Here is a 25,262-nt window from a genome sequence, read left to right as displayed (position 1 = left end):
GCCTTTCTCTGTTGATTATTCTTCCTGAGATTTCCATGTCCATGTCTCAACCCCTCAAGATGACCTCTCAGGCTACCATGACTAGATTGGTCCCCACCTTGATTCCTCTCTCTCATTTCTTCGCCCTGCATATTTCTGTTGCACCACATCTACCCTTTAACCGATCCTGGGTGTTTGTTTGCTTATTGGTGACCTGTCTTAGGAGAATGTAGGCTCCATGGGGACAGGGACCATGCCTGTCCCACCCCCCCTGGTCCAGGCGTCCAGAAGGGATGCTCAACAAACAGGTTGTTAGGATCTATAAGACGGGTGGTTTTGAAAATTCATGACAAGACAGGGAAAGTACCTGACAGAGAACCAGCAGAGCCCAGGCACAGACCAGCTGCTACTGCTGTGCGTGTTTGGCCTTCTCGGGGAAGGTTGGCCTTGTTCTTGGCCTTCGGATACGTAGAATCACTGTGGCCAGCAGGTCGCAGCTCCGGGAGCCTGAAGCCAAGTCGAAGGGGGCAGGAACGCGTCCCCCCATCCCTGTCCCACTGCAGGTCACCGTGTGGGAGAAGGAGCCCCACGGAATGGCTAAGATCCAGATTCCGATCAGAGTCACTCCGACAAGTCACTTCGCTAATTTGGCAAATCACGTACCCTCTTTGCGCTTCGGTGTCTTCAACCATAAAGTGGAGATGTGTATGACCCACGTCGGGGGTCGCGACGAGGCTCGGGTTGATCTTAGCAAGGTACTTAGAAGAGTGTCCGCACTGAGTAAGCACTGTATTGTGCAATAAGTGATGATCATACACCAAGCTCAGTCTTGGTACGTACAGGGACTGTTTTACCTGTACTCGTTCAATCCACAATCACTTAAAGAAATCAAGGAACAGAGATGTTAAGTAACTCGCCCAACATCACCCAGCTGGTAAATGTGCCGATGAATTGGGGTTCACACGTGCGCATACAGCACTCTTTGCTTTCCTTCCCTTAATCTAAGCCACTGGTCTCTGTGCCTGAGAGTCCTGTTCAGGGCTGTATAGAGAAGCGGGTCTGGTTGAAGTAGGGAGCGGGGAAGAGGGGCCTTATCATGCCAGCTCAGCCTCCCTTCCTCCCACCCTGCACGGTGGGCCCAGGTCTTCTTGGGGCCACCAAGGAACACAGTTTGACCTCTGCACTGGGTGATTCTGAATCCCGCCACTTCTGGCATCTGGCGACTCCCTCTGCGTTGGGCACTCGCCAGGTGCTTGGCCACTTTTCCAGGCACTTTATACACGGGTTCCTTTCTCTCAGCATTAACTCCAGGACGGCCACCGTCGTCCCCAGTTTACAGGTAAGGGACTCAGGCACAGAGAGGTCAAGCCACTTGACCAGGATGACACAGGAAGAATTCCACTGAGAAGCACCCTGTCCTTCTCTCACCCCCAGCCATGCTGCCTCTGACCTTGGCTATCACTGGTTTCGGGCGTCCCTGGGAACACTCGTGTGTGCGTTTCCTGGGAAACAGCTTCCGATTCCAAAGGAATGGGAATGGGAAGGTGAAGTCCCTTTAACGTGTCCCCAACAGAACCCCAGGGAGCTGGGGGTTTTCCTCTCTCAGGAAGCTGCCAGAACTCCCTCCTGCGAGGAGCTGAGCCCAGGACCTGGGTGGCTGCTGGGGCACTGGCAGGAAGCCGGGCACTCGGAGGCCAAGAGGCAGGAGGCTTCGTCCTCAGCCAGGGTCCTAGCGCCCCCTCTCCACCCTCTCCTCTGAGCTGCACCCGCCTGCGGTGTCTGCCGGAGCTGCACCTGTGGGACAGCCCGCGGCCCCTTCTTTCCTTGCAGGGTTCCTGTGGTGCGGGGGGCGAGAAGCACCCTGATTTTACAAGGACCTCTCTACCGTGAATACACTTTTTTTAGCATTTATTATTCATGCATTGAAGGTAAATTTAAAGTCACAACCAAGTGTACACTTGTACAACCAAGTGTCTTATTTTATTCATGTAAATAAACACAAAGCTGTGTGCTAGAATCCATCATGAAGTCTTACGTTCTGAACCAGCAGTGAGATTTCTATTAAACATGAGTGAAAATGGGCAAAGTTTCTTTGGCAAACGTGAATTGGTACCTGAGGATACTGAGTTGGTAAAAGGATTTCGGCAGAAATACATCTGATTCTAAAGGTTAGGGTTAATCCAACTAGATTAACTAGTTAATTAACTAGAGTTAATCCAACTCTGCCTTGATCAGTTCCTGAACCTCCACCTCTAATTCTTGACAAGAAAACAAGCTATAGGGGAGAGCTTGCAGCTTTGTTGTGGTGTGGTGGGCACCGCCAGGGGGCAGCGTGGAGCAGGCTGGACCTGGCTTTGGGTCAGGAGAGGGCTGGGCAGGGCGATTCAAGGATGTGGCTGAGGTGGGTGGGCAGAGTGGGGGGCACTGCAGATTGCATACTGGTGGCTGGGGTGGTTCCTAGAGAAGTCAGCAGAAAGCACCCCGACAATTCAGCATTGGTAGTGTGGCGGTTAAGGGGACTGTGGGGTTTTCTTCCTTTCCTTTCCGGGCCTGGAGGACTGTGGTCAGCTCTGGGCATTGCTCTTATTTAAGAGGTGAAGTGACAGACTAGTGTGTCCAGAGGAAGGTGGGGCGTGGGGAGCTTTGCAGAAGCACGTCAGCTTATGAATTCAGATGTGAATCTCAGGCACTACTGGGGGGCAGAGCGCGAGCAAGCCACAAACACTTTTCCAGGCTCAGATTCCCCCCCTTCCCTGTAGGACAGGGACAATAAAATCTGCCTTTCAAGACAGTTGGGCGGAGTCAACAGGTAACGATGTAGCAGGTACCTGGCCCCATAAAGCCTCGGTATGACAATTCTGACAATAAATAGCAGTACAATGTTAATAATGTTAGTATTTGTTTTATCATTGTAATAAGCATCCTTATTATTGATCACAAATATCTTTATTCTTAATAATTCTATTGATTGTGCTGCCTTTGAGATATATGTAGTTATCTGTTTTATATTACACATTTCATATATATGACATTTTAATATATTATTATATAATAGTTATAACACTAATGAATGTTTTGCATAAGCGATGGTTGATATTTTGTTAGTTAATCGCCGTTGTTGGAGGAATAAGAGTTGTTAGGAGGGGCCTGTCTCCCTCGGTGCTAGAACCAAGGGGGACAGAACTTTATGGGGACCCAGGGGTTCTGGCCCCTGGCTTGCAGAGTGTGGCGTGAAGTTGAGGAGCGTGGCCGGCTCCGATGGTGCCCCCAGCCAGGCCACCTGCCTGTCTGCCCCTGGCGTTCCCGTCTGTGAAGGGGGCCCTCTCCGGGCGGCTGGGGCGCTGGCATGAAGGCTGTGCCCGTCCACAGGAGTCGGGGCTGTCGGCGTGGATCGGGGGGCGGCTGCACCCCCTGGAGAGTGTGCCCCCGGTGCTGGCTGTGCTGCTCATCACTGTGGTCGTCGCCTTCTTCACTGAGTTCGCCAGCAACACGGCCACCATCATCATCTTCCTGCCCGTCCTGGCGGAGCTGGTGAGGGTCCTCGTGGGAAGAGGCGGGTGGGAAGGAGCGCCCCTTCCCCAGCGCAAGCTGGGAGGTCTCTGCCCTGCCACGGGACCTTCCTCAGGGACTGTGGTTGGCACCTCTGTCTTCCAAAACACTGGAAGTGTCAGAACCACGGTGTCATTTTTAAAAAGAGGGTTTTTCCATTAAGAAGTGCATAGGATGAGTAAATATTTTCAAAGTGCAAAGAACACCCTCATTGGGGAAAAGGAACCCGTGGTGACAGAAGAGTTTTCCAGGAAGATCTAAATTTCCAAATTTGGATTTCCTGGAAAATCTAGGTTCTAAGAGCAGGCACAGCTCAACCCCCAGCCCCCAAAGCAGGGGCTTCAGCCTGTGGGAAACTTGGGCCAAGAATTCTCTGGGGGTGGGGGCAGGGCTGTCCTGTGTGGGTAGGGGTGTTGAGCGTCATCCCTGGCTTCTACCCACCAGAGGCCAGTCGAAATAGTGACAATCCAAATGTCCCGGGACGTTGCCAAGTATCCCCTGGGGGTGGGGGGGTGGGAACCATACCTGTTTGAGAACCTCGCTCTAAAATCACCAGCCCTGGGTGGTTTCATCAGGGATGGGCTGGAGAGTGATTTATCCAGAACCCACCTTTGCTGGATGAGAGCCGGCAAGTCTCTAAGGAACAGAGAGTTCCCACCTCACCCAGCCGGTCCCCAGCACAGAAAGATAGAGACGGCCATGCAGCCCATGTACGAGGTGAGCAGAACCTGACTCCAAATCCAAAGAGAGCACAAGGAGAGGGAGAGAGTCCGATCTCACACGTGAACAAAAATGCAAACACCGAAGCGAAGTGAATCCCGGATTAGATGCACGGAAAATAAATAATCACTATCAGATAGATGGTATTAAGAATTTGTACAAGAATCCACATTAGGAAACTACCCGTGCTGCTTTACATGTACACAGACGAAAGACCAAGCCATATGACTATTTTAATATGATCCCAAACTGACAGCATCAACCTGCAATTACACATGGCGTGACTGCCTGGTGTGCAGGGTGGCTCCCCAGCCCTCTCGCTGCCCCTGGGTTGGGTTTCAGTTTGCTTATTTTATGTATCAGTTTGCAAAGGAGATCACACTGTATCAGCCCAGAGATGCACTCTATGCTCTTGCAACCACTGGCGAGTATTGTGCTCTAAACGGATGGTTGCTGATTTGTTTGAGCAGTCTGTGCTCATGACACGTGGCTGACTCCAGACGGCTATGATCCAACAGGGCTGCCTTGATCTTGCCAGGCCCGTGCATCCTTGATTATTTTTAGAGAAATGGCTGGAACTGGGCTGCCTGGATCAAAGAGCAAGTGCATTTAGAATGTTGGATTTGAGCAAATTGCCCTTCAAAGCGACTCCCCAGTTTACCCTCCTACCAGCAGTGTGAGGTGGGACCCTCATACCCTTGTAAGTGAAGCTGGATTCAGTCAGACCCTTTCCAAGGATCTGAGGGACCTGGCAATAGGGAGGGCGGGTGCTCTGGGGTGGGAGGGGCAGGGGAGGGAGCGCGGAGCCTGCTCTTACTGGAAAAGGCTCCCGAAGGATACATTCTCTTCAGCGTTGCTTCCCATCAAAACCCAAAGAGGGTGATGTCAGAGCTTTTTGAGAAAATGTCTGTGCTTTCAGTTGCAGAAACTCCTTAGAGGAGCCCAAATGTTCTATCTTAAATAAAATGGCAGAGAGATGATCAACACGAATTGTAGGTGAATATGTCATGTAGGAGAGGTGACAAGCCAGCGCCTGCTGCCGGAGGCCACCCACAGACAACTTCCTCCACCAGTCTTAGAAATGTGGCCGAGCTTGCCAGTGAGCTCTCCTTGTTACTGAAATACAGCCAGCCCAACTGTGCTGTGCCCAGAGGCAGCAGCTGGGATTGTGTGACCGAGGGTAGGACCAGGTTTGGAGCTGTTACGTTAGTGCCTGGTTCTCAGTCCCTGTGTGGTCCCTGGACCAGTGACCGCAGCAGCAGCATTGGGGAAATCGTGAGAAATGCAGTCGTGGGTTCCACTCGGACCTGTTGGATCAGCTTCTCTGGGTGAGGCAGGCAGCCCTCTGGGTTTTCATGAGCCCTTTGGGCAGTTCTGACGCTCACTTACCTGAGAAGGAGGGTCCTAGCTAAATTGCCCCAGCCACTCCCTAATGAAATGGCCGTGGGGCCCTGCGATGCCACTGACCTGGGGAATCTCTCTCCATCTTGTCTTGGTCCGCCTGTCTTCTGGTCCGCCTGTCTCTTCCTGCCTGTGTGTTTGTCTATACTTCTGACTGCGTCTCTGTCTCTCGTGTGTCCCTGTGGCTCTCGGTCACTTTGCCAATCTCTTTCCTGTCTCTGTCCCTCGCGTGGTTGCTCTGTGTCTGTCTGTGCCTCGGTGCCCCTCCTGGCCCAGGCCATCCGCCTGAGAGTGCACCCACTGTACCTGATGATCCCGGCCACCGTCGGCTGCTCCTACGCCTTCATGCTCCCGGTCTCCACGCCCCCCAACTCAATCGCCTTCGCCTCTGGACACCTGCTGGTCAAAGACATGGTGAGTCTGGGCGTTCCTAGCAGCAGCCTGGGGAGCAGGGGACGGGCACCAGGCAATGGGCAAAGAGGGACCCCATGTCCTCCACCCCGCTCCCAGTCTCTGAGCAGCTGCTCTGAATGGGGCTGGGAACAGATTTCAGCAAACACTCGGGGGTGAAGCTCATGCTCAGACATTCCAGGGAGCACTGCCTACTGACTGTTTTCCACAATGTGCTTCAGGGACAAGGGACCTGCCCCTCTCTCTGGGCACAGCTCTTTTTTCTTGGTTGCTTGACCAGCAGCTCCGTGCCCAGAATCTTTAGGAGAGAGGGGCAGCAGACAACTCCGGGACTTAGGGGTGGGCTTCAGTGCCCAGGAGTGAGACAAAGGGAGCAGGGCTGTGGGTGGGCTGGGGAGGCCCCCGGCTCTGAGCAGGGCTTCGTGTCCCCTCTCCCCAGCATAGTTCCCCACTCTCCCTCCCTCCCGCCCCCTCCCTCCTCCAGTAGCCTCCTCCCTCCCCAGGGGCTGCCTGGAGCATTTGTTCAGCATCCTGGGCTGACACAGCAGAGAAGGGTGATCAGCTTAACCAGGCATGAGACCCCAGCGGGATAAATGGAGAGAGGGATCCAGAATGAGCAGCAGGAAGAAGAAACAGAGGAGGGGGGCTGGTGCACTCTGTGCTCCAACCACTGGGGGCAGCAGTGTGGGGGGGCCGGGAGCTGCCCCCAAGCAGGGCGCTCGCTGTTGGCGGAGGCAGACAGCAGAGGAGGTCCGCAGATTTTAAACATCCTGTAAATGTCAATATTGCTAAATACTAAGGAAGTAAAACCCGGGACATCGGGAATGGAAGGAGGAATTCAAACAGAACGGGGAGGGAGAGCCTCTCCAGCAGGTGACATTAGCTGAGACCTGATCACCTGCTCATGAGATGCAGCAGTTTTCCAAGCAGAGGGCACCCCAGGTGCAAAGCCCTGGATGTGGGGCGCAGCTCCAAGTGCTCCCCAAGCACCTAGGAGGCTGCCGTGACTGGAGCGGGTGGGAGAGGGGTGGCAGAGGGGGCGACGCAGCCCTGGGACCCTGCACTGCTTGAACTGCGGGAGGCTCTGGCGGGTTTTAAGCAGGACAGTGACTGATTGACTTCTGTCTTTCAGAGGTGGCTTGGCTGCTGAGTGGAGCGAATGGTCAGGGCGGGCAGGGATAGTGTGGAGGCAGAGGCTCTTTATAGAGCAGAGGGCGAGGGGGCAGGCACGCCAGGAGACAGCAAGAGAAGGGAGAGACCCCAGGGACTGGTGGGCAAGGACAGAGACCCCCAGCAAGAGGCCGAGGCAGACTGGTCTGCAGCTGCCAGCTACGGGATTTGCCTTGGGGAACAACAGTTCAGTTGCTCATCGAGGGAACCAGTGTGGGACCAGCAGGTATTTGGGACCCTGGGAGACCCAACCTTCTCCCAGAACCCACGCTTCGGCCACTCTGTCCTCCAGAGTTACCAGGGCTCTCAGACCTCTGGCACGAGACAGGACAGGGACAGCACACCACCGTTGCCCTGACCTCAGCTGGCATCCCTGGACGATGGCACATCCCTCCCATGAACCATCGTGCCTCCTTCATTGACCGATTTTATGAAGTCGACTTCATGTGTCTTTTTAAAACTTAAATAAGAGTATTTAAAAAGGCGTTTCCAGCACGTGTCTATATGGGATATACCTAGATGTATATATGGGATGTGTATAGATGCAGTGGAAGGTAGGTCTAAAAATAGGTGCAAAGAAATAAAAACAAAGTAGTGCCGTTCCTGAGAACAGCGGCCTGCAGAAGGCTCTGGGCCTCTGCTGAAGAGGACCCTGGTGTGGCTAGGGGTGGGCCTGAAGGCACCCAGCCGAGGCTCACGAGAGCATTAAAAAGGGCATGTCTTTGTCCCCACGTGATCCAAGCCTGGGTAACACTAAGGTGAAGCAAGCAGAGAATCCATCAGGGAAACAACTCAAGGGGACCCAGTGGTCCTGGCGACTCCAGGGGAGGAAGTAAACAGGCAGGTGCTGTCCAAGTCCTTCAAGAGGCAGAATCTCCAGGAGAAAAAGTCTTCTCGGTAGATAAGTGCGGCCTTACCTGGACCTACAGAGTGTGCGTGTGTGTGTGTGCGCGCGCGTGCGCATGCAGGTATATGCACATGCAGGTACACATGTTGCATATGTCTTCATGTGAGAATTGAATGTGGGGAGGGGGATTCAGCTCAAACAAGATTGCTTTCCGGTGGCGTGACCTTGGGGAAGCCAGCTTCTCTGGGCTCCTGGGTGCATGACTTCCTGTCTCTGAGTCTAGGTTTTCTCATCTGTATGGGGGGTCTGTGCTGACCCCTCCCTCAGTCTGGGCTCCATTTCAGGCACGGACAGGCCTCCTGATGAATGTGATGGGCGTCCTGCTGCTCAGCGTGGCCATGAACACCTGGGCACAGAGCATCTTCCAGCTGGGCACCTTCCCGGACTGGGCCAACGCCCACTCGGCCAACATCTCACTGCCACTCAACTTGACCAACAGCACGTTTCGGACCCTCTGAGCCTTCCTGGGGGATCCCCTGTGGGCTGAGCCCTCCCAGAGGACTGTCACCATGACTTGCTGCTAGGACCCTACAGGGTGATCAAGCAATTCTTCTTTGTAATCCAGGATGCAGCAGAGCAAGGGTGACCTCCCGGGGTCCACTTGGGCCACAGGTCCTGTGGGCTATGATACCTTCCCTTCCCTCATGCAGTTCAAGGCCCGGTAACTCCCAGGTCTGCTGCCGAGAACAAGCTCCGGGATCTGTGAGCTGTTCCACGGGTGGGACGTAAGAGAGCCCGACTTCAGCCCCACTAAGCAACTCTAGAACGGGGTTTGTCTTATACGCTGGGACAAGAGGCCATCCAGCCCATGAGCACAGCCAACCGCGTCCCCGCTGGACTGCGGTAGGTGTCTCTGGAGAGACCATCTCATCTCTAAGGACTCATCTGCTGGAGAGGCTTTGAGGCGGCCAAGTCCCAGGCCAGATGCTGACGCTGTTCCCGACTGGGTGGGTTCTGCTCGGCTGGTGCCCATTCTGGGCAGCTGTTTGGCTATCACCCCTGGAAAAACCCAACAGGCAAAGGTTGTTTTCAATCCCTAGAGATGGGAGGAACTGATGGCTTCCAGAGGCCATCGGGACTGTGCAGAGCCCCCTGATGTTGCTCTAGGCTCCCGAACTCCCCCAGGGAGTTTGTGAAGCCCCAGCATCTCTACCCCCCGCCTCCCGCGCTCTCCTCTTTAACCTGATTCAGTTTGGCCATAATTCTGGGGTCAGGCCAAGCCTGGGCACTGCCCTCTCACAGGTGATCCACTGCCCCGCCAGCCCAGACCCTCCTGCATGTGGCCCCCACAGGCCTCTGGCTGGGTGTCACCACCCATTTCTTGTCCCTGAAACTGGCTGTTATCTTCCCACCCCCGCCCAGGTGGTAAGCATGTTTATTCAGCAAAGACCACATTTTTCAGGCAGGAGAGAAAAGTCAAAATATAAACCAGGGCCTTGTAGATGGCCAGGGTAAAATGGCTCTGGCTGGCACAGGGGGGAACGGAGACCTCCCTACGCAGGTGGCGGAGCTGGGGAGGTGGAGGGTGGCAGCCTTCCTGGGTCCAGTGGAGGCAGCCTGGGAACAGCAGCAGGTGCTGGAGGAGGGTGGTGATAGCCAGCACCAACAGAGGCACCCGTGGGGGGCCGGAACCTCCCACTTCCCCTTCCTGCTCCCTGAGGGCTGAGAGGGCTGCCAGCACCCAGGACAGAAGCTCCCACACGCTGGAGGGAGTCAGAGGTGTCTCCTGAGAGCAGGGCGGGGCCCCCCTGAGCTGGAACTGGGTTCCGCTTCCTTCCCAGGGGAGCAGTCAGTATTTAACTGAGTATCAGCCGCTGGGGTTGGCGGGGAGGCTCAAGCAGAGAGACCCATGGACTTGTAACCAGAGGCATCATGATCCAAACACTTCTGATCAAAAATGCTACAAAATAAAGAATGTTGATCAACACTGGCTCCGGAGAGTCTTCGCCTTTCTGAACCTGAGAGCCACAAAACCCCTAACTCCTGGACTTCACGGACCTCTCTGACTTGGCTTGCTACCTCTGCCCTCCTCTCTATTCCACACACTCACTCTCCTGCCTCAGGGCCTTTGCACATACTGTTCCCTCTGCTCAGCACACTCTGTACCCAAATAGATGCCTGGCTCCTGCCCTCACTTTATTCAAGTCCTGGTTCAGATGTCACCCTGTTGCTCTCCGCCCTCTTACTCTGCTCTGTTCATCTTCTTAGCACTCAGGATGCCAAAACGCCTACTTCCTCATTTATTTGCTTTCTGTCCTTCTAGCATATACACTTCAGAAAATACAGATTTTATTTGGCTCACTGCTCCATCTCGGGTATGCAGGCCAGTCCCTGGCACGTACCACATGTTCAGTGAATATTCAACCCGTGGATCTACACCAGATCCAGGAGAAAGTTATCTTGCCTCTCATGTGGGGTCTTGATCTGGTTCACGCCTCCCATTTTTTCATCCAAGAAGTGTTCATTTAGAACCTGTGACGTGCTGTTCACTGTCCCCGCCTATGTGGAACTTGCATTCTAACAGGAGGGACAGACAACAGGAAGATAAACAAATAGAAAAAATGACTCTGAGTCATGATTCGGGCTAAGAAGAAAATGAGACCGCCCCGCGGGGTGAGGTGATGCAGAGGCCGGGTGGTCAGGGGGACTTCCCCTGAGGAGGCAGCGGGGGCTGGGACCGGAAGGAGTCACTCAGAGGCAGAGGGAAAGCGGTGGGCGGGTGTGTTGGGGAGCCCTCTGCAGCCCTTAGGGAGTAACCCACCTGCACGGGTAGGTTCCAAGCTCCCCAGCGGACGCCTTCAACAGTGGGAACGGCAAGCCCCCCACCGCGTCTCCCCTCTGTACCTGTCTGTGACAAGTCTGAGTTTGCAAATCAGGCACAGGAAGAGGTTGACATAATGACTAAGATATAAATTATCTAAAGCTTGTGAACTGTTTATTTCTGAGACTTCCCACTGAATATTTTTGGACCGTGAATTGCGGTGGATGAGGAAACCCGGAGAGCAAGGCGAAGCGGTGGGTCAGGAAGGGCTGCCGTCTCTCCCTGGAAGGAAGGTAGAGGGAATGCTAGCAACTGGCTCACACTTGTGGAGTCTCAGTGAGTCCCACATCTAGCAGGGGAGGCTGAGACTCAAGAAGGAGTTGTAGCTGGCCTCGGAAGGCCATCTGCTGCAGAATCCCCCCGCCCCTACTCCTGGCTCAACGTTTTCTTGTATGCAGGCCTTCCACTGATTGGGCAAGACCCACCCTCACCCTGGACGGCCATCTGCTTTACTCAAAGTCCATTTATTTTAGCTGTAAATTGCATCAAAATCATCCTCAAGGAAGTGTCTAGAATATTCTCAGACCAAATATCTGAGGACCAACGGAAGGCAGAAGGCCATGAGTCTTCAGGGCAGCCTGTCCGGGTTCACCTCCGGGACCCAGGGAAGGGAGGAGCCAGGAGCAGGTCCCGAGAAATGAATCACAAAACATGAAAGGCTTTATCTCACCAGAGGTCTCCCTCTGCCGGTCCCAGGCTCTGTACCGGCCCTCAGTCACACTTATTTGCCCTCCCCAGTGAGTTTTAAACAATTAATGGGTTGTTTTGTTTTACTTTTTTGAACCCAGGGCCACTGAACCATGGAGCCACACCCCCAGTCTCTCTTTTTTTAATTTTTAAAATTTTGAGCAGGGTCTCATTGAGTTGCTTGGGGCCTCACTAAGCTGCTGAGGCTGGCTTTGAACTCGTGATCCTCCTGCCTGAGCCTCTAGGGCCGCTGGGATTGCAGGTGTGTGCCACTGTGCCCAGCTGGGTTGCTCATCTTTAAAGTTCAGCTTTCACTTAGGAATCTGGATTTCCACTGCTCTTGGGAAAGAAAACACGACAAGATCTGGCAATGTGGGGCCCTGACTGCCAGCTGGTGGCAGTGGTGGGAGCCCAGCTGGGGGATGGGGGACGGTGGACTCTCACCTACCGCAGGCCCCGGAGCTGCCTGTCCTCTCGCCCTGGCTCTTTCCGCTCTGCCACCTTCCTGGCCTGGGAAGGCATTGGAACCTCGGACTCCTAAAGTAGACCATCTGGAAGGTCCGTCTTGGCCTCAGTGGTCACTGGTTGCCGTGACCTGGAGCAGCACTGCCCCTGGGACTTTCTATAATGAGGGCAGCGGTCAGCATCTGCCCTGTCCAACCCAGAAGCCACTTGCTCTGTGTGGCGATTAAACACTTACAATGTGGCAGGTCTGAATTGAGATGTGTCGCTGTGTCAAACGCCCACCAGATTTCAAAGCCTTAGCATGAGGAACACAAACGGAACACAAGCTGTCCTACTAATAATATTTTATATTCTTCACATATGAGAGGATAATATTTGAAAGGATATTGAGCAATTGAAAGGATAATGTTTTGGATACATTAGGTCGAATAAAATAGTTCTACTGAAATTAACTGCATTTTTATGTGGCTATGAGTCACATAACAGGACGCGTATGGGTGGCTCCCACTGGTTTCTGTCAGGCAACCCTGTCCACGGGAAGATCTTCACCTTCTCTCCGATTCTCACAGCATCTGGATGGTGGCCACATTCTACACCCACAAGCTAAAAAACTGCAGGACACTAATAGTCTAGGGATCTCTGCTCGTGATTCTGGACCAAACTCCCCCAAGAGCCGGAGGCCGGCCACTTCCCCTTCGGTCTCGTGGCTCTGAGTCCTTCACCCAGGAATTCCCCTCCACGAGGCTGCTTCTACTTTTGATGACTCAGAAGCCCATTCCGGGTGTGGTGGGACTGAGGTCAGGCCAGCCTTAGGTGGGCAGGGGTGACTGCCCACATATGACAAGAAAAGCTCAAAATACATTTGCTCTTTGCTTTCCCAAGTCCCCAGTCCCCGAATCCATGGTCCTTCTGGAAACAACTAAATGGTTCTTAACCAGTCAGTTCTCTGGCATCATTGTGGAAATTGGCGGGTGTCTTCTGGGACCATTCCCTTCTGACCGGCGCAATGCCTTGACTTCCCCTGGGTGATGGATCCAGGTGAGGGGGCAGCTGAGGAGACCTGCATGAGCAAGTCCAAGCAGCCTGGAGCTCATCAGGCAGACCCCCCAGCCAGGTGGGAGGGAGCAGGGCGTGAGCACTTACCCACTGCTTGCTGAACACTCCACACATCACCTCACGGATAACAAGCCTAAGAAGTAGGTAATGCAGTCTCCTTGCTGTCGCAGAGGATGCGCAAGTTCAGAAAGGAACGTGGACTTCCCAAGGTCACACAGCACAGTAACTGGCACAGCCGGCATTTGAGTTCATGTCTGCTGCCTGCAGCCCAGGAAACCTGCGGTTCAGCAGGAGAGCTACACCCCTACCCCTGCCGCTGGACAGCTGTGAGCAGGCCTCACTGCTGCCTCCTGCTGGCTTTGCCCAAGCGCCTGATGGCTGGCTCGGTCCAGGAGTGTTTCACATGCTTCTTAATTGCTGTCTTTGAAACTTGGAGATGTTTACATAAAAGGGCGATGACTGGCATCTTTGGGAAAACTGGAAAATCTGCTAGTGCTGCGGGGCCTTGACCCTGGGCTGGAGCCGAGGAGGCGCTGAGGAGCAGCTGCCTTTTCCAAAGGAGCCCACGCCGCGCAGCTTGCCCTGTTCCCGGGAGACCTGCTTTGCGCATGAGCTTTCCTGACCAGCCCTGCCGTCCCTGGCACCTCTATGTGCCCGTTTTTTGCAGATGTGGAGGCTGCAGGCTTCCTGGAGGAGCTCACGGCCCGGGAGGGTTCAGGCCTTCTAGGGTCTGGCCACAGCCGTCTCAGTCAGCTCTTGAGTGACTGTGAGATGTCACTTCCCTTATCTGAGAGGCAGGTTGCTCCTCTTTAGACCTAAGCAAGTGGCCCAGGGAATATGTCCTTTTAAGGGAAACTGGAATACCACCTGGCTGTGCCCCCAGTGGGTCCATCCCACGGGGTAGAGGACTGGGCTTCAGGAGAGGTCTCCTGGGGAGAAGATCCTGTCGACAGCAGGGTACAGAGATGCTGGGGAGACGTCTCTACTCAGGTGGGAACTGGCTTTCGGAACAGCCTGAAAGTGACTGAAGCAGAAGGGACTTACGGGGAATTTACATTTATTGAGTGCCTTCTGTTTGTAATGCCTGATACACAGCGAGGTAACCACAGGTCTGAATTGTTCCCTCCAAGGCAGTAGGACAGTGGCTCGTCACAGAGCTCTGGTCTTAGCAGGGATTCCCACTGTCTCCTGTGGGTTCTCACCCCTCAAGAGTTAGGGACCAGGCCACCTTGGGGCAAAGACAAGGGGAACGAGGGACAGGGGAAAAGGGGAAGCAGAGCAGAGTTCTTTGTCGTGCACTACTGTGAATGAGCTGTATGGTTTATCTGAACCTCGGTTTCCTCCTCTGTAAAGTGGAGCAAAGTCTACCTTTCTTCAAGCAGAATTACAGCAATTTCTTGGAAAACATCTTTCTTTCCTCCCACACTTTCCACTGGCCCTGTCTACTGGGGGAGGATGAGACAGCTCACCCAACCCCCGGGAGGTGGGTCCAGGGCAGGGCAGGACAGGCAGCCAGGAGGGCTTAAAGGGGAGGAAAGCAGAAGCAACAGGGTTTCCCCGTGGCCTCTCCACCTGCCCCAGCCGCCAGAGACAGACTGCTATTCAGGGAACATGAGGGGCCTCTGTGGAGCTGCTGAGCACCTCGTCGCGACTGGGTAGGTCTGGGGACTTTGGACAGTGAGGGCCACAGGCTCTCGCAATTTGGTGTGAGGAGTATGAGCCCAAATCTCAAGTTCTTCCATTCCCTGGCTGTGTGACCTTGCATCTCCTCACCTCTCTGAGCCTCAGTTTTTCCATCTGTAAAGTGGGAAGGATAGTAATGTCTATGGAACTGTTGTGAGAATTGAATGAGAAATGCCTGCATAGGGCTTGGCTCGAGAGAGCACTTAGTAGGTGGCAGCTGGCTTCCTTGTCACTTATAATTCCCAGCATGGACTTGGTTCCCAATGTGACCTAGACTGGTTTTTGTGTGATTATATGATTAGGTAGTGTTCCAACAGCTACCATGTTCCAAATACTAGTGAGACAGTCGGAGGGGCTTTTAGTCCCAAATCCAAATGTCTTCAAAGGCCAGGATGGGAGCAAATGGGAGCAAGGCCCTGGGTGTTGCATGCCATCCTGTACCTTGAAGAGTGGGCACAGCCTGCAAGGGTGCATCCCCCTCAAAGTGGCAGTGGGACCTCAGCTCTGGCCGCCAGGTGCAAAGGCAGGAACCCTAACTCAGATGCTCTCATTTCTCAAGAGAAGCGAGAAATCCCGATTTCAATGTGAAACTTCCTATTTCCAGAAGAAGGCGTGCACACACACACACACACACACACACACATCGTGGACCAAAACGAAGCAAATTCGCACACTGGATTCAGCCCTTGGGACCCTAGGATGTGGCTTCTGCTCCAGTCCCCCAGGCCTCACGCGTCACAGCATGTTCAAGTCCCCCATCCCCATTTCCTAAGGGAGCAGTCAGAGTGCAGGACCTCCGCATGCCCTGCTCCTGCTGTTGGGGACACCCAACCTCCTTTCCCCACCTAAGAAATGACACTTGTCCTTCCAGCCCCAGCTCAAATAGCACCTCCTCCAGGAAGCCCTCCTGACTCTCCCAGGTAAACATGACCCTCCACCTTCTCCAGTGCAGACCCAGGCTTGCCATTACTCAGAGTCCTTTTGCAGTGGACTTACACACTAATGTCGTGTTTACAGCTCCCTAGTTTGACTGTGAACTCCCCCTGCGTGTGGCCAGTGACTTAATTCACCTGGATGCTCACAATATGGACAACTGTATTTCACCTCTTCTTTGCTTTCAAGTGTCCATCACCTCCTCCAGCATCCTGTCGGCACTGCTGACCTTGACTCCTGCCAGCCTGAGCAAACAGGAGCAATCATGCCACACTCCGTGAAGATTTTTGAGCACCCATACAAATCTGATGTGATTCTAGGCACTTGGAATGTATCAGTGAAGGAAAGATATGAAGTCCCAGCCCTGGAGGAATCGACCCACTAATGATAGAGAATAGCTCATGTGGAGCTTATGATGTGACCAAAATGAACCTAGGAGGTACATACTTTTGTGGTACTATTCTACAGGTGAGAAAACTGAGGCACAGAGAGGTTAAGGAACAATACCACACAGCTGGTGAGAGGTGGGGCAGGGATTTGAATCCCAACAGCCCAGAGATGGTGCCCTCAATCCTCGCTCTCCGTATTTCAGATGATATTTTTCACAGGTGCGCACACCTTGCCCGTCTATTACCATCATTTACCCATTTCCTCTGCCTATCCTCCAGCTAACTGACCCAACTTCCTTGCCCCTAAATTGTAAAGGAGACGCCAAGGGCCACAAGGACTATGAACTCAAGCGAAACGGCTTCTGTCTCTGTCTCTGGTCGGCCCCCACCGCTCCTTGATTAGTCTCCCTTTGGCTGGGCTTCTTGCTCCCGGACCCATTCTCTGGCCAGTTGCCCTCCCAAGGCTGTGATTGTGGGCGCGGGCAGCCCAGACATTCACCCGCACATCCTCAGGAGCTGCGCAGAAGCTGGGCGTTTCCTGACAACTCCAGGGAGAACAAGCCTGGAAGGCTGTGATAGGTTCATCCTTATCACGAGGGTAGGAGTGGGTAACTCTGATTGGTCCATCTGGAAAGTGTGCCCGCCTCTGTAGAAAAAGGGTGGAGTCTGCTGGCCGGCCTTGGGATTGAGAGGCAGGGACAGTGACAGACCCGCCCGCCCCCTGATGGAGGGTCCTCCTATTTCCTTGTGTGCAGGTGGAGGTTCTGGCAGTTGGGGATCCGCAAGGCCCTTGACCCTCTGCAGGCTGCCTGGGATGTCTTCTCCCAGCCAGTCCCAGCCAGCTGTGGCCAGCTGCTGACCCAGCTCCTCCTATGTGCTTCCCTGGCTGTTGCTGCTGCAGAACTGGTTTGTCATTGGCTGGTCTCTTCGTGGCTTTATCCTTTGGGACCCGCGGGCATCATAGCCACTGTCTGTGGACTCCTGGTCTTCCTGGGCCTGGGCCTGGCACCCCCACTCCGTTGCCTATTCACACTCAGCGTGCCCACCCTGGGCACGGAGCAGGGACGCCGGCTGCTCCTGTCCTACAGTACTGCCACCCTGGCCTTTGCCGTGGTGCCAAATGTCTTGGCCAACATGGGTGCAGCTGGCCAGGTGCTGAGGTGTGTCACCGAGGGCTCCCTGGAGAGTCTGCTCAACACGACTCGCCAGCTGCATGCCGCATCCAGGGCACTGGGCCCCACAGGCCGCAGGGGCAACCAGGGCCTGACATTTGAGACCCAGGGCAATGGCTCCGCCTTCCGGCTTCACATGCTGAAGGTCACTCAGGGAGTCCTGGAGGACTTCTCTGCCCTGGAGTGGCAGACCCGGGCAGCAGTACTGGGGACCCGGAGAGTGGCCACAGGGATGTTTGTGCTGGGCCTCCTGGTGGAATCTGCCTGGTACCTCCATCGATACCTGACTGACCTGCGGTTTGACAATATCTATGAGACACGGCAGCTGACCCGGCAACTGGCCCAGGCCCAAGCCACACACCTAGTGGCTCCTCCACCCACCTGGCTACTCCGAACAGCTCGACCAAAGCTGTCACAGGAGGAGCTGCTGAGCTGTCTTCTAAGACTGGGGCTACTCGCCCTGCTTCTGGTGGCCACAACTGTGATAGTGGCCACAGACCACATGGCCTTCCTCCTGGCCCAGGCGGCAGTGGACTGGGCGCAGAAATTGCCTGCTGTGCCCGTAACGCTAATGGTCAAGTACGATGTAAGTGCCGGGAGGGGACGAGGACGCAGGTCAGTTCCCAGAGGAAGGGGGAGTCTTGTTGATCCCTGGACTTGCGGAGCTGGGTGGTGCCCAAGCCTGTAATCCCAGCTACTCGGGAGGCTGAGGCAGGAGGATCCCAAGCTCGAGGCCAGCCTGGACAACTTAGCAAGACCTGTCTCAAAATAAAAAGGCTGGGGATGTGGCTCGGTGGTAGAGCGTCCCAGGGTTCAGTCCCCAGTACTGGAAAAAAAAAAAAAAAACAGGAAGAAACCACTTGACATGCAATTACATTTACTTGCCTGCAAATCATAGACCTTGGCTAAGCCGTGGGGCCTGAGCATCGGCAGATGAGCTCATCGGATCCCCCCCGTGAGACCTGGGAAGTGATTCTATTCTCACCCACAGGCGTAGGTGCAGATGCCAGGACCAGAAATCTTAAAATAACTTGCCCCACCCAAAGTCACTCTTTTCACTTCCTGCATTTGTAAAAATTAGATCAATTCTCTTATCCTACAAGACTATCATGAGACTTAACATGTTAGAATGTCTCTAACAGTATGTAGTGAGTTCCACACCACACAAAGATGTTTAATAAATAGTAACTATTACTAATAGTTCAGTTCACACCTGGATGGGAGTGTCCAGACCATCAGGCAGCCAGCATGACTCAGGGTCAATCCTGCTGGCTTCCTGATTTTGTCAATAAAGTTTTATTGGGGAGCATAGCCTCCCATCTGTTGGGTGTTATCCGTGGTTGCTCTGCAAAGGCATAATTGAAAAGCTGCAGTACAGACCACAGGGCCTGCAAAGCCAAAATAGTTACTATTTTAGTAACAATGTATAAAATATTTTCTATTTCCTTACTGTTGGATATACTTACTATTGAATCAAGATTTGTGGTTTCCAATATTTTTTTTGTATTTTTTTAATTTATATATTTATATATATATATTTATATTTTTTTTTTTTTTTTTTTTTTTTTTTTGTACTAGGGATTGAACCCAGGGGTGCTTTGCCACTGAGCCACATCCCCAGTTCTTTTTTAATGTTTTATTTTGAGACAGGGTCTTGCTGAGTTGCTGAGGGCCTCACTAAGTTGCTGAGGTTGATTTTGAACTTGCAGTCCTTCTGCTGAGCCACTGGAATTACAGGCATGTGCTATACTGCACCCAGCTTGTATTTTTTATTTTTAATAGTGAGATCACACACAAAAGCCACTGCATATACCCAAATGTCAGACCCTAAGCTAATAATGGTAATAGCTTGTATTTATCAAATATTTATACACTATAAAATTACGCTAATTTTAAATTGTATAATATGCCACTATAAAATTATTTTTCAAACTGCAAGAAATCAATTTAGGCAATCATGATCTAAATTGTATTTTTTAAAAATAAAATAGACTAGAAAATTACCAGAGTATATTGCAGGTGATAAGGATTTGTATTGTTTTGTGAAACGTTTAATCAATTATAGTATAATCTGTGCTTGGAAGATGCTGTAAACTGCATTTCCTACCATCGGTCACAGGAAAGAAAACAGCCAACTGTCTAAGTGAGTTCTGTGATTACTGAGATTTCATTCATCGTATCTGAGATGTTATCAATTCCAAGTCACACTCTTGTTGTTCATATCAATAAGAGAGGAAATGCTGTCAATTAAACCTTGACACAATGCTTTCTTTTCACTTAGAATCTCAATTATATTCATGCAGAATAGTTCACTTATACATAACAAAGATTTATTTGATCATCTCTTTTTCACGTACACATAAAATAAAAATGGAAAGTAATTTTGTTGGTTTTCCTAAGATGTCCTTCCACCCAAGTCCAAATCTTCTGCATGACCCTGGCCAAGTAACCAAGTATCCCAGTCTTCTCCCCAACATCTCTGTGTCTTCGGGAGCCTGGGTCATGCCCCACCATCGTCTCCAGCATGGTTTACCAAGCCTGGGCTGTCTGCTCCACCAGTGTTGACGCTGGTGGGCTCTGATATTCTGGGGAAGCACTGGCTTCTGCATCACTCATCTCTTCCCAGGGCCTTTGGAGTTTCTCCTACTGTCATTGAATGCTTTGGGGGTGTTTCAGGTCATCTGCACACAGCTTGCGACTCATTCTTACTGAGCTCTATCGACTTGCACAGACCTCCTTTCTGTGGGTTGTTGCTTGGCAAGAAAATATGGGTTAAAGTTCATCCCTCACCACATTCGTGGCTTGCTGCTGGTCCTTCATTTCAGTGGACATAAATATTCACTTATTTATTTATCTATTTATTTATTGTTCTTTTCAGACATACATGATAGTAGAGTGTATTTTGACATATTATACATACATGGAGTATAACTTATTCTAATTAGGACCCTGGCCTTGTGTGTACATGAGGTGGAGTTTCACTGGCTGTGTATTCACATATGAACATAGGAAAGTTATGCCCAACCATTCACTTCTGAAGCAGAATTTCTTTTGGAGACATTTTGAAATGGCAATCAAACTCTACACAGACCAACAATGCACATCACTTACTGAAACCAGGGCGTGGGCAATCAGACTAAGTGGATACCCGTATGCAAAATTTGACCTGTTGTGGCTGCTGAGAGCCATTACCACCAGTCAGGTTGATTTTAAGACACAACCTGATTTCAAAGACTTTAAGAAATTTTAGAAAACTGCCAGGCGCAGTGACGCACATCTGTAATCCCGGCAGTTCAGGCGGCTGAGGCAGGGGATTCGCGAGTTCAAAGCCAGCCTCAGCAACTTAGTGAGGTACTAAGCAACTCAGTGAGGCCCTGTCTCTAAATAAAATACAAAATAGGGCTGGGGATGTGGCTCGGTGGCCGGGTGCCACTGAGTTCAATCCTCGGTACCCCAACACAAAAAGTAAAAAAAAAACATGCATCTCAGAACTGTTGAAATAATTGGCAATTCTTTAATTGCCACCATGATCCTGTGAGACAGGAATTATCATCATCACCCACATTTACAGAGAAGGATACCACAGCTCAAAGAGGTGGGAACTTCCTTACTCTCAAGGGCCTCTTTCACCATGAAAAAAATATTTAAAAAAAATAAATGGGTGTATTGGTATAAAGGCAAATACATTATATATTGAAAAATAATGTTTCACTTAAAAGTTCATTTTTTTCTTGTAACTTTAAGCAAAATGAAAACATCTTCATGAGTCCCTAAAAATACTGCAGTGCAAGGCCCCCACACCCTGCCTGCTAAGCCCCCTGGGGAGGTTCTCTCTGAGAGACCCAGCAGCCAACTCGGAGCAGTCTGCTCCAAGCTCCAGGGGTTCACCTTTGGCTGCTGGCCTCGCCCCACCATTCCTCCCGCCTCTGACACACCTGTGGACATGCTCATGAGCAGGACACTGGGGCCCCCTTGGCTGGGACTGGCCCTGAGTTGGCTGCACTGACCCATCAGTGGTTGGGGTTCCCCATCTCCTAAATGAGGCTCCTGTTGGCCTCCACCTCGTGGGATCACACACACTTGATGAGATGGTGCCTCAGAAGTGTTCAGGCAGGGCTTCGCCAAGGGCGAACGGTTCTCGCTAAAGCATTCAGCTGAAAGACAGCAATAGCAACCGCTCCTGAAGACGCTTTTACCTGGCAAAAGAGTCCTGTTGTCGGCCTCAGTTACCTTTGGGCCCCGGGAAGCCAGGAAGTGGGGGTTACTTCTGCACCCATTTTGCAGATGAGCGCAGGGAACATTGGATCGTCTGTCCCTGCGAACCTCTGCAGAAACGGGGACAGGCTGTGCCCAGAGAGACCTTGGTTGACTATGCCTCTTTTCCCCTTCTGCAGGCGACATACACCGTCCTGGACTTTATTCCCTTCCTCTTCAACCAGCCACCTGTCGAGAGCCCCTACCTCTCTTCCCGTCAGGACTTCCACTGGGAGCTACGCTTCACGTCGCCCGGCTGCCCGCTGCTGCCAGCCCAGCGCCCCCACGCCGCTACTGCGCTGGCCGCCGGGAGCCTGCAGCTGCTGGCCTGCTCCACGGTGCTGCTGGAGACCTACGCCCGGCGCCTGCGACATGCCATCGCCGCCTCCTTCTTCCCTGCACAGGAGGCAAGGAGGATCCGCCACCTGCATGCCCGGCTCCGGCGTAGGTACCACCGGCACCAAGGCCAGCAGCCGCCCTCCGGGCCTCCTCCCTCTCCTGACCTCATGGATGGAACGCTGGACCCTTTGAAGAACCAAGGGGCGTGTGTCAGAGGAGCAGGAGGCCTGGAGTAGCACACAGCTGAATATGTTCCTGGGCCCTCGTGCTGCCTCCCTGTGTGACCTTGGGTTGGACAAGCCTCCCTGAGCCTCGGCTTCTACGTCTGCATAATGACAATTGTGGTGACCTACTTTCCACGTGGAAATGTGCAGGGAAATATTGAGCATGAAAGATGACTAGCCAAGGGCTGCACAGGAGAAGTGAGGAAGCAGGAGATGCTCAGGTTCTTCCAGGCCGTGGAGGCCGGCCAAGGGTGTCCTCTGCATCCAATGCCTTACCTGTCGAGTGGGGACTTTGCACCTTAAATTTATCTGAATGCTCCAGGGTCAACTTATTTATAAGCCTCTGACACCTCTGAACTTATTTTTAATAATCTAATATTTTGATTTTATAAATGAATGTATTTATTAAATCCTAGATTAAATGTTATTCCTCTACTGCCAGTTCCTTCAGGAGCTTCCCAAGCAGGATGCCAGGTCCAATTCAATTTGAATTTCACACAAACAACACATTTGTTTAGTATGATCCCTGGGTATGTCCCTGGTCCCTGGGTATGGCCCTGATGCACTGTGTGACCTTGAGTTTCCCATTGTCCACACACACACACACACACGTGCACACAAGCACACAAAATTATAGTACAATTACATAGTATTCTTGATTGGCTTTTATTTGAGATATTAGAATCAGGCAACATCACATTCCAGAATAAGTGCTTTGTGGATTGGAAAAAGGAGGTAGGTTTAAAAGACAGAAAAGGACTGGAAAAAGAAAGAACAAAGAATAAGAAGCAGATTGGCCCATAAATCCTATATAAGTGTTATAAAACACCTGCGTTGACTTTTTCCCTCAAAAGGGACATGAAAAAAAATAAAATAGGCATTTGCAATCTCTTCATCGTCACCTGCTTGCCACATCAATTTCTTGGCCTTTCTTTGTGTAGAATCTGAGTTATGGGTAATGAAGATTTATGAAACTCTGAGTTGATCTAAATTTTAAGAACAGGAATGTGGGCCAATTTGAATGCCCGACCACTGGAAGGTTAATTATAGGTAAAAGAAATTCATGTAGCTATCTTAAGGCAGGGAGGATTTAATACAGGAAATTGGGTCCTTACGGGGCTGGAGGAGGGGACCCCAGATCTGACTTACCAGGACACTCACCTCTGCCATCCTCAGAAAGGTATGAAATGAGGAAGCCAGAGCTCAGAAAGCTGGCCCAAGTGCACTCTCTTGGCTGAGACCACACATGAGGGAGACAAAGAACCACGCTGCACATGGGAGGTCTGTCCTACAAAATGCGAAAATCCTGGGACTCCCGCAGAACCCATGCCCAGGCACCGAGCTCAGATCATACAGCCCACCCACAGCTCTGGCCCGGCTGCTGCATTGCGTACCTCTAGGACTCATGCCCTCCGCACACACTCCACATGAGTGACACTCCCCAGCTGATGTGCAGGACGCCTCACCCTGTAGCCTGGCTCTCAGGATGCCACTCCCCAGCAGAAATAGGAGCAGCAGAAATTAAGCCTCTGCTTCCTTCCAGCTTCCATAGATCACATGGTTACATCTAATTGATGGACCCTAAATGACACTGGAGCCCTAGCTGTAAGGGAGTTGGGGAAGTATGCTTTTTATTTTCCAATCCCAATAATTTGGGAAGATCTACTTAAATAATGACTTTGAAACATTTTTGACCACCCCTCAAAATATCTTTTCCTTTGCAAACCACCCCGCATGAAATAAGTTTAATTAAAGACAGTTGTTCTTTTTTCTTAATTCTTAAATTTTTATTGGTGTATTATAATTATACATAATAGTTGGATGTATTGTGCTGTATTCAGACATGCGCTTGACAGTTTGTTCAATCTCTCCTTCGTTGTGCAATGCGGTCTGCTATTTTCTCTCTTTTCAATCCTGTCCTATTTTAAACTATTCCATTTAATCATGTATTACTCTCTTCTGTTCTTATCTTAGTCTACTTTTAAAAATTATGGGTAAAGACTCACTAAATAGCAAGCTCTGTTGAGAAGGAGGGTGGACCATGCATCAAACTGGACCTGGAGATGGGTCCGTGGACATGAGGGACAGCAGCAGAGACAGCAGAGAAAGAGGCTTGGTGGCCGAGCTGCCTGGGGTGTTCAGTGCGGTGACACAGACATGGGGAGAGAGGAGTTTGAACTGTGGATTTTTTAAACCTTAGGATTTTCTTGAGAAACTTCAGTAAAAATAAAATGGACTTCCTTCTGTTGTGTTGTTGCCAAATGAACCCGGCTGACACGGCTCACTTGTGGTCCCAGGAGAGGGATGCAGGTCAGGCTTCTTCTGGAGCTTCCCAGCCTGGCCTCTTTACCCAAGCTGACCTCCAGAGGCACATCTAGGTGGAGGGTTCTCAGCCCCTTGCACCCCACCCCCCAACCTCGGGGTATTTTTAGGCTGTGAGTCACCACCTGCCGGGAGCTGAGCCACTCTCTGGCCACTGTCCTCCCACTCCCAAAGGCTGTGCTCCTGTCATAGGGCCCCCCACGCCTCCCCACCCTCACCAAGGCTGCCTTCCACATGGCTGCCCCATTGTTGTTTAGGTGGGGACTCAGCCACATGTTGTTAACTGCACAAAGACATCAATCCTTCTCCTTATAAAAACCAGAGCATTACAGATAATAAGAGCGAGTGTGTGGCGGTGCTTATTGGTGTGCTGGGAGTGTACTAGAAAGCACTTAAAAACGGATTCTAGGAAGAAGGAAAGAAAGAGAGGGGAAAGGAAGGAAGGAAGGAAAGAGAAGGAAGGAAAGAAGGGAGGGAGGGAGAGAGGAAGGAAGGAAGGAAGGAAGGAGGGAGGGAGGGAGGGAGGGAGGGAGGGAGGAGGGAGGGAGGGAGGGAGGGAGGAGGGAGGGAGGGAGGGAGGGAGGGAGGAGGGAGGGAGGGAGGAAGGAAGGAAGGAAGGAAGGAAGGAAGGAAGGAAGGAAGGAAGGAAGGAAGGAAGGAAAGAAAGAAAAAGAAAGAAAGAAAGAAAAGAAAGAAAGAAAGAAAGAAAGAAAGAAAGAAAGAAAGAAAGAAAGAAAGAAAGAAAGAAAGAAAGAGCCCTTGTTTGTAGCATCTGCTGGA

The 25,262-nt window shown here is 51.9% G+C and overlaps 2 protein-coding genes across 4 annotated transcripts in view; both read left to right on the top strand.

Annotated features, from left to right (window-relative positions):
• SLC13A3 (solute carrier family 13 member 3) overlaps positions 1-10,067 on the top strand; it is a 66,244-nt gene extending 56,177 nt beyond the window's left edge. For all 3 annotated transcript variants that reach the window (XM_079127950.1, XM_079127949.1, XM_079127948.1), the window contains 3 exons: positions 3,349-3,510; positions 5,926-6,063; positions 8,422-10,067. In XM_079127950.1, the coding sequence (XP_078984076.1) occupies positions 3,349-3,510; positions 5,926-6,063; positions 8,422-8,595 (474 nt within the window). In that variant the 3' untranslated portion in view covers positions 8,596-10,067. The remainder of the gene's footprint in view (positions 1-3,348; positions 3,511-5,925; positions 6,064-8,421) is intronic.
• Positions 10,068-14,079: 4,012 nt separating this feature from the next.
• On the top strand, positions 14,080-24,128 carry OCSTAMP (osteoclast stimulatory transmembrane protein). Its single transcript, XM_079127889.1, is given in 5 exon segments — positions 14,080-14,821; positions 16,927-17,929; positions 21,738-22,127; positions 22,129-22,200; positions 22,202-24,128. Coding segments are annotated over 5 exon segments (1,785 nt in total). The 5' UTR covers positions 14,080-14,621; the 3' UTR covers positions 22,322-24,128.
• The last annotated feature ends 1,134 nt before the right edge of the window (positions 24,129-25,262 follow it).

This window comes from Sciurus vulgaris, assembly GCF_902686455.1.
Source record: "Sciurus vulgaris genome assembly, chromosome: 2".
NCBI classification, from domain to species: Eukaryota; Metazoa; Chordata; class Mammalia; order Rodentia; family Sciuridae; genus Sciurus; species Sciurus vulgaris.
Note: the sequence above shows the minus strand (reverse complement) of the source record. Positions and strands in the feature narration are given on the sequence as shown.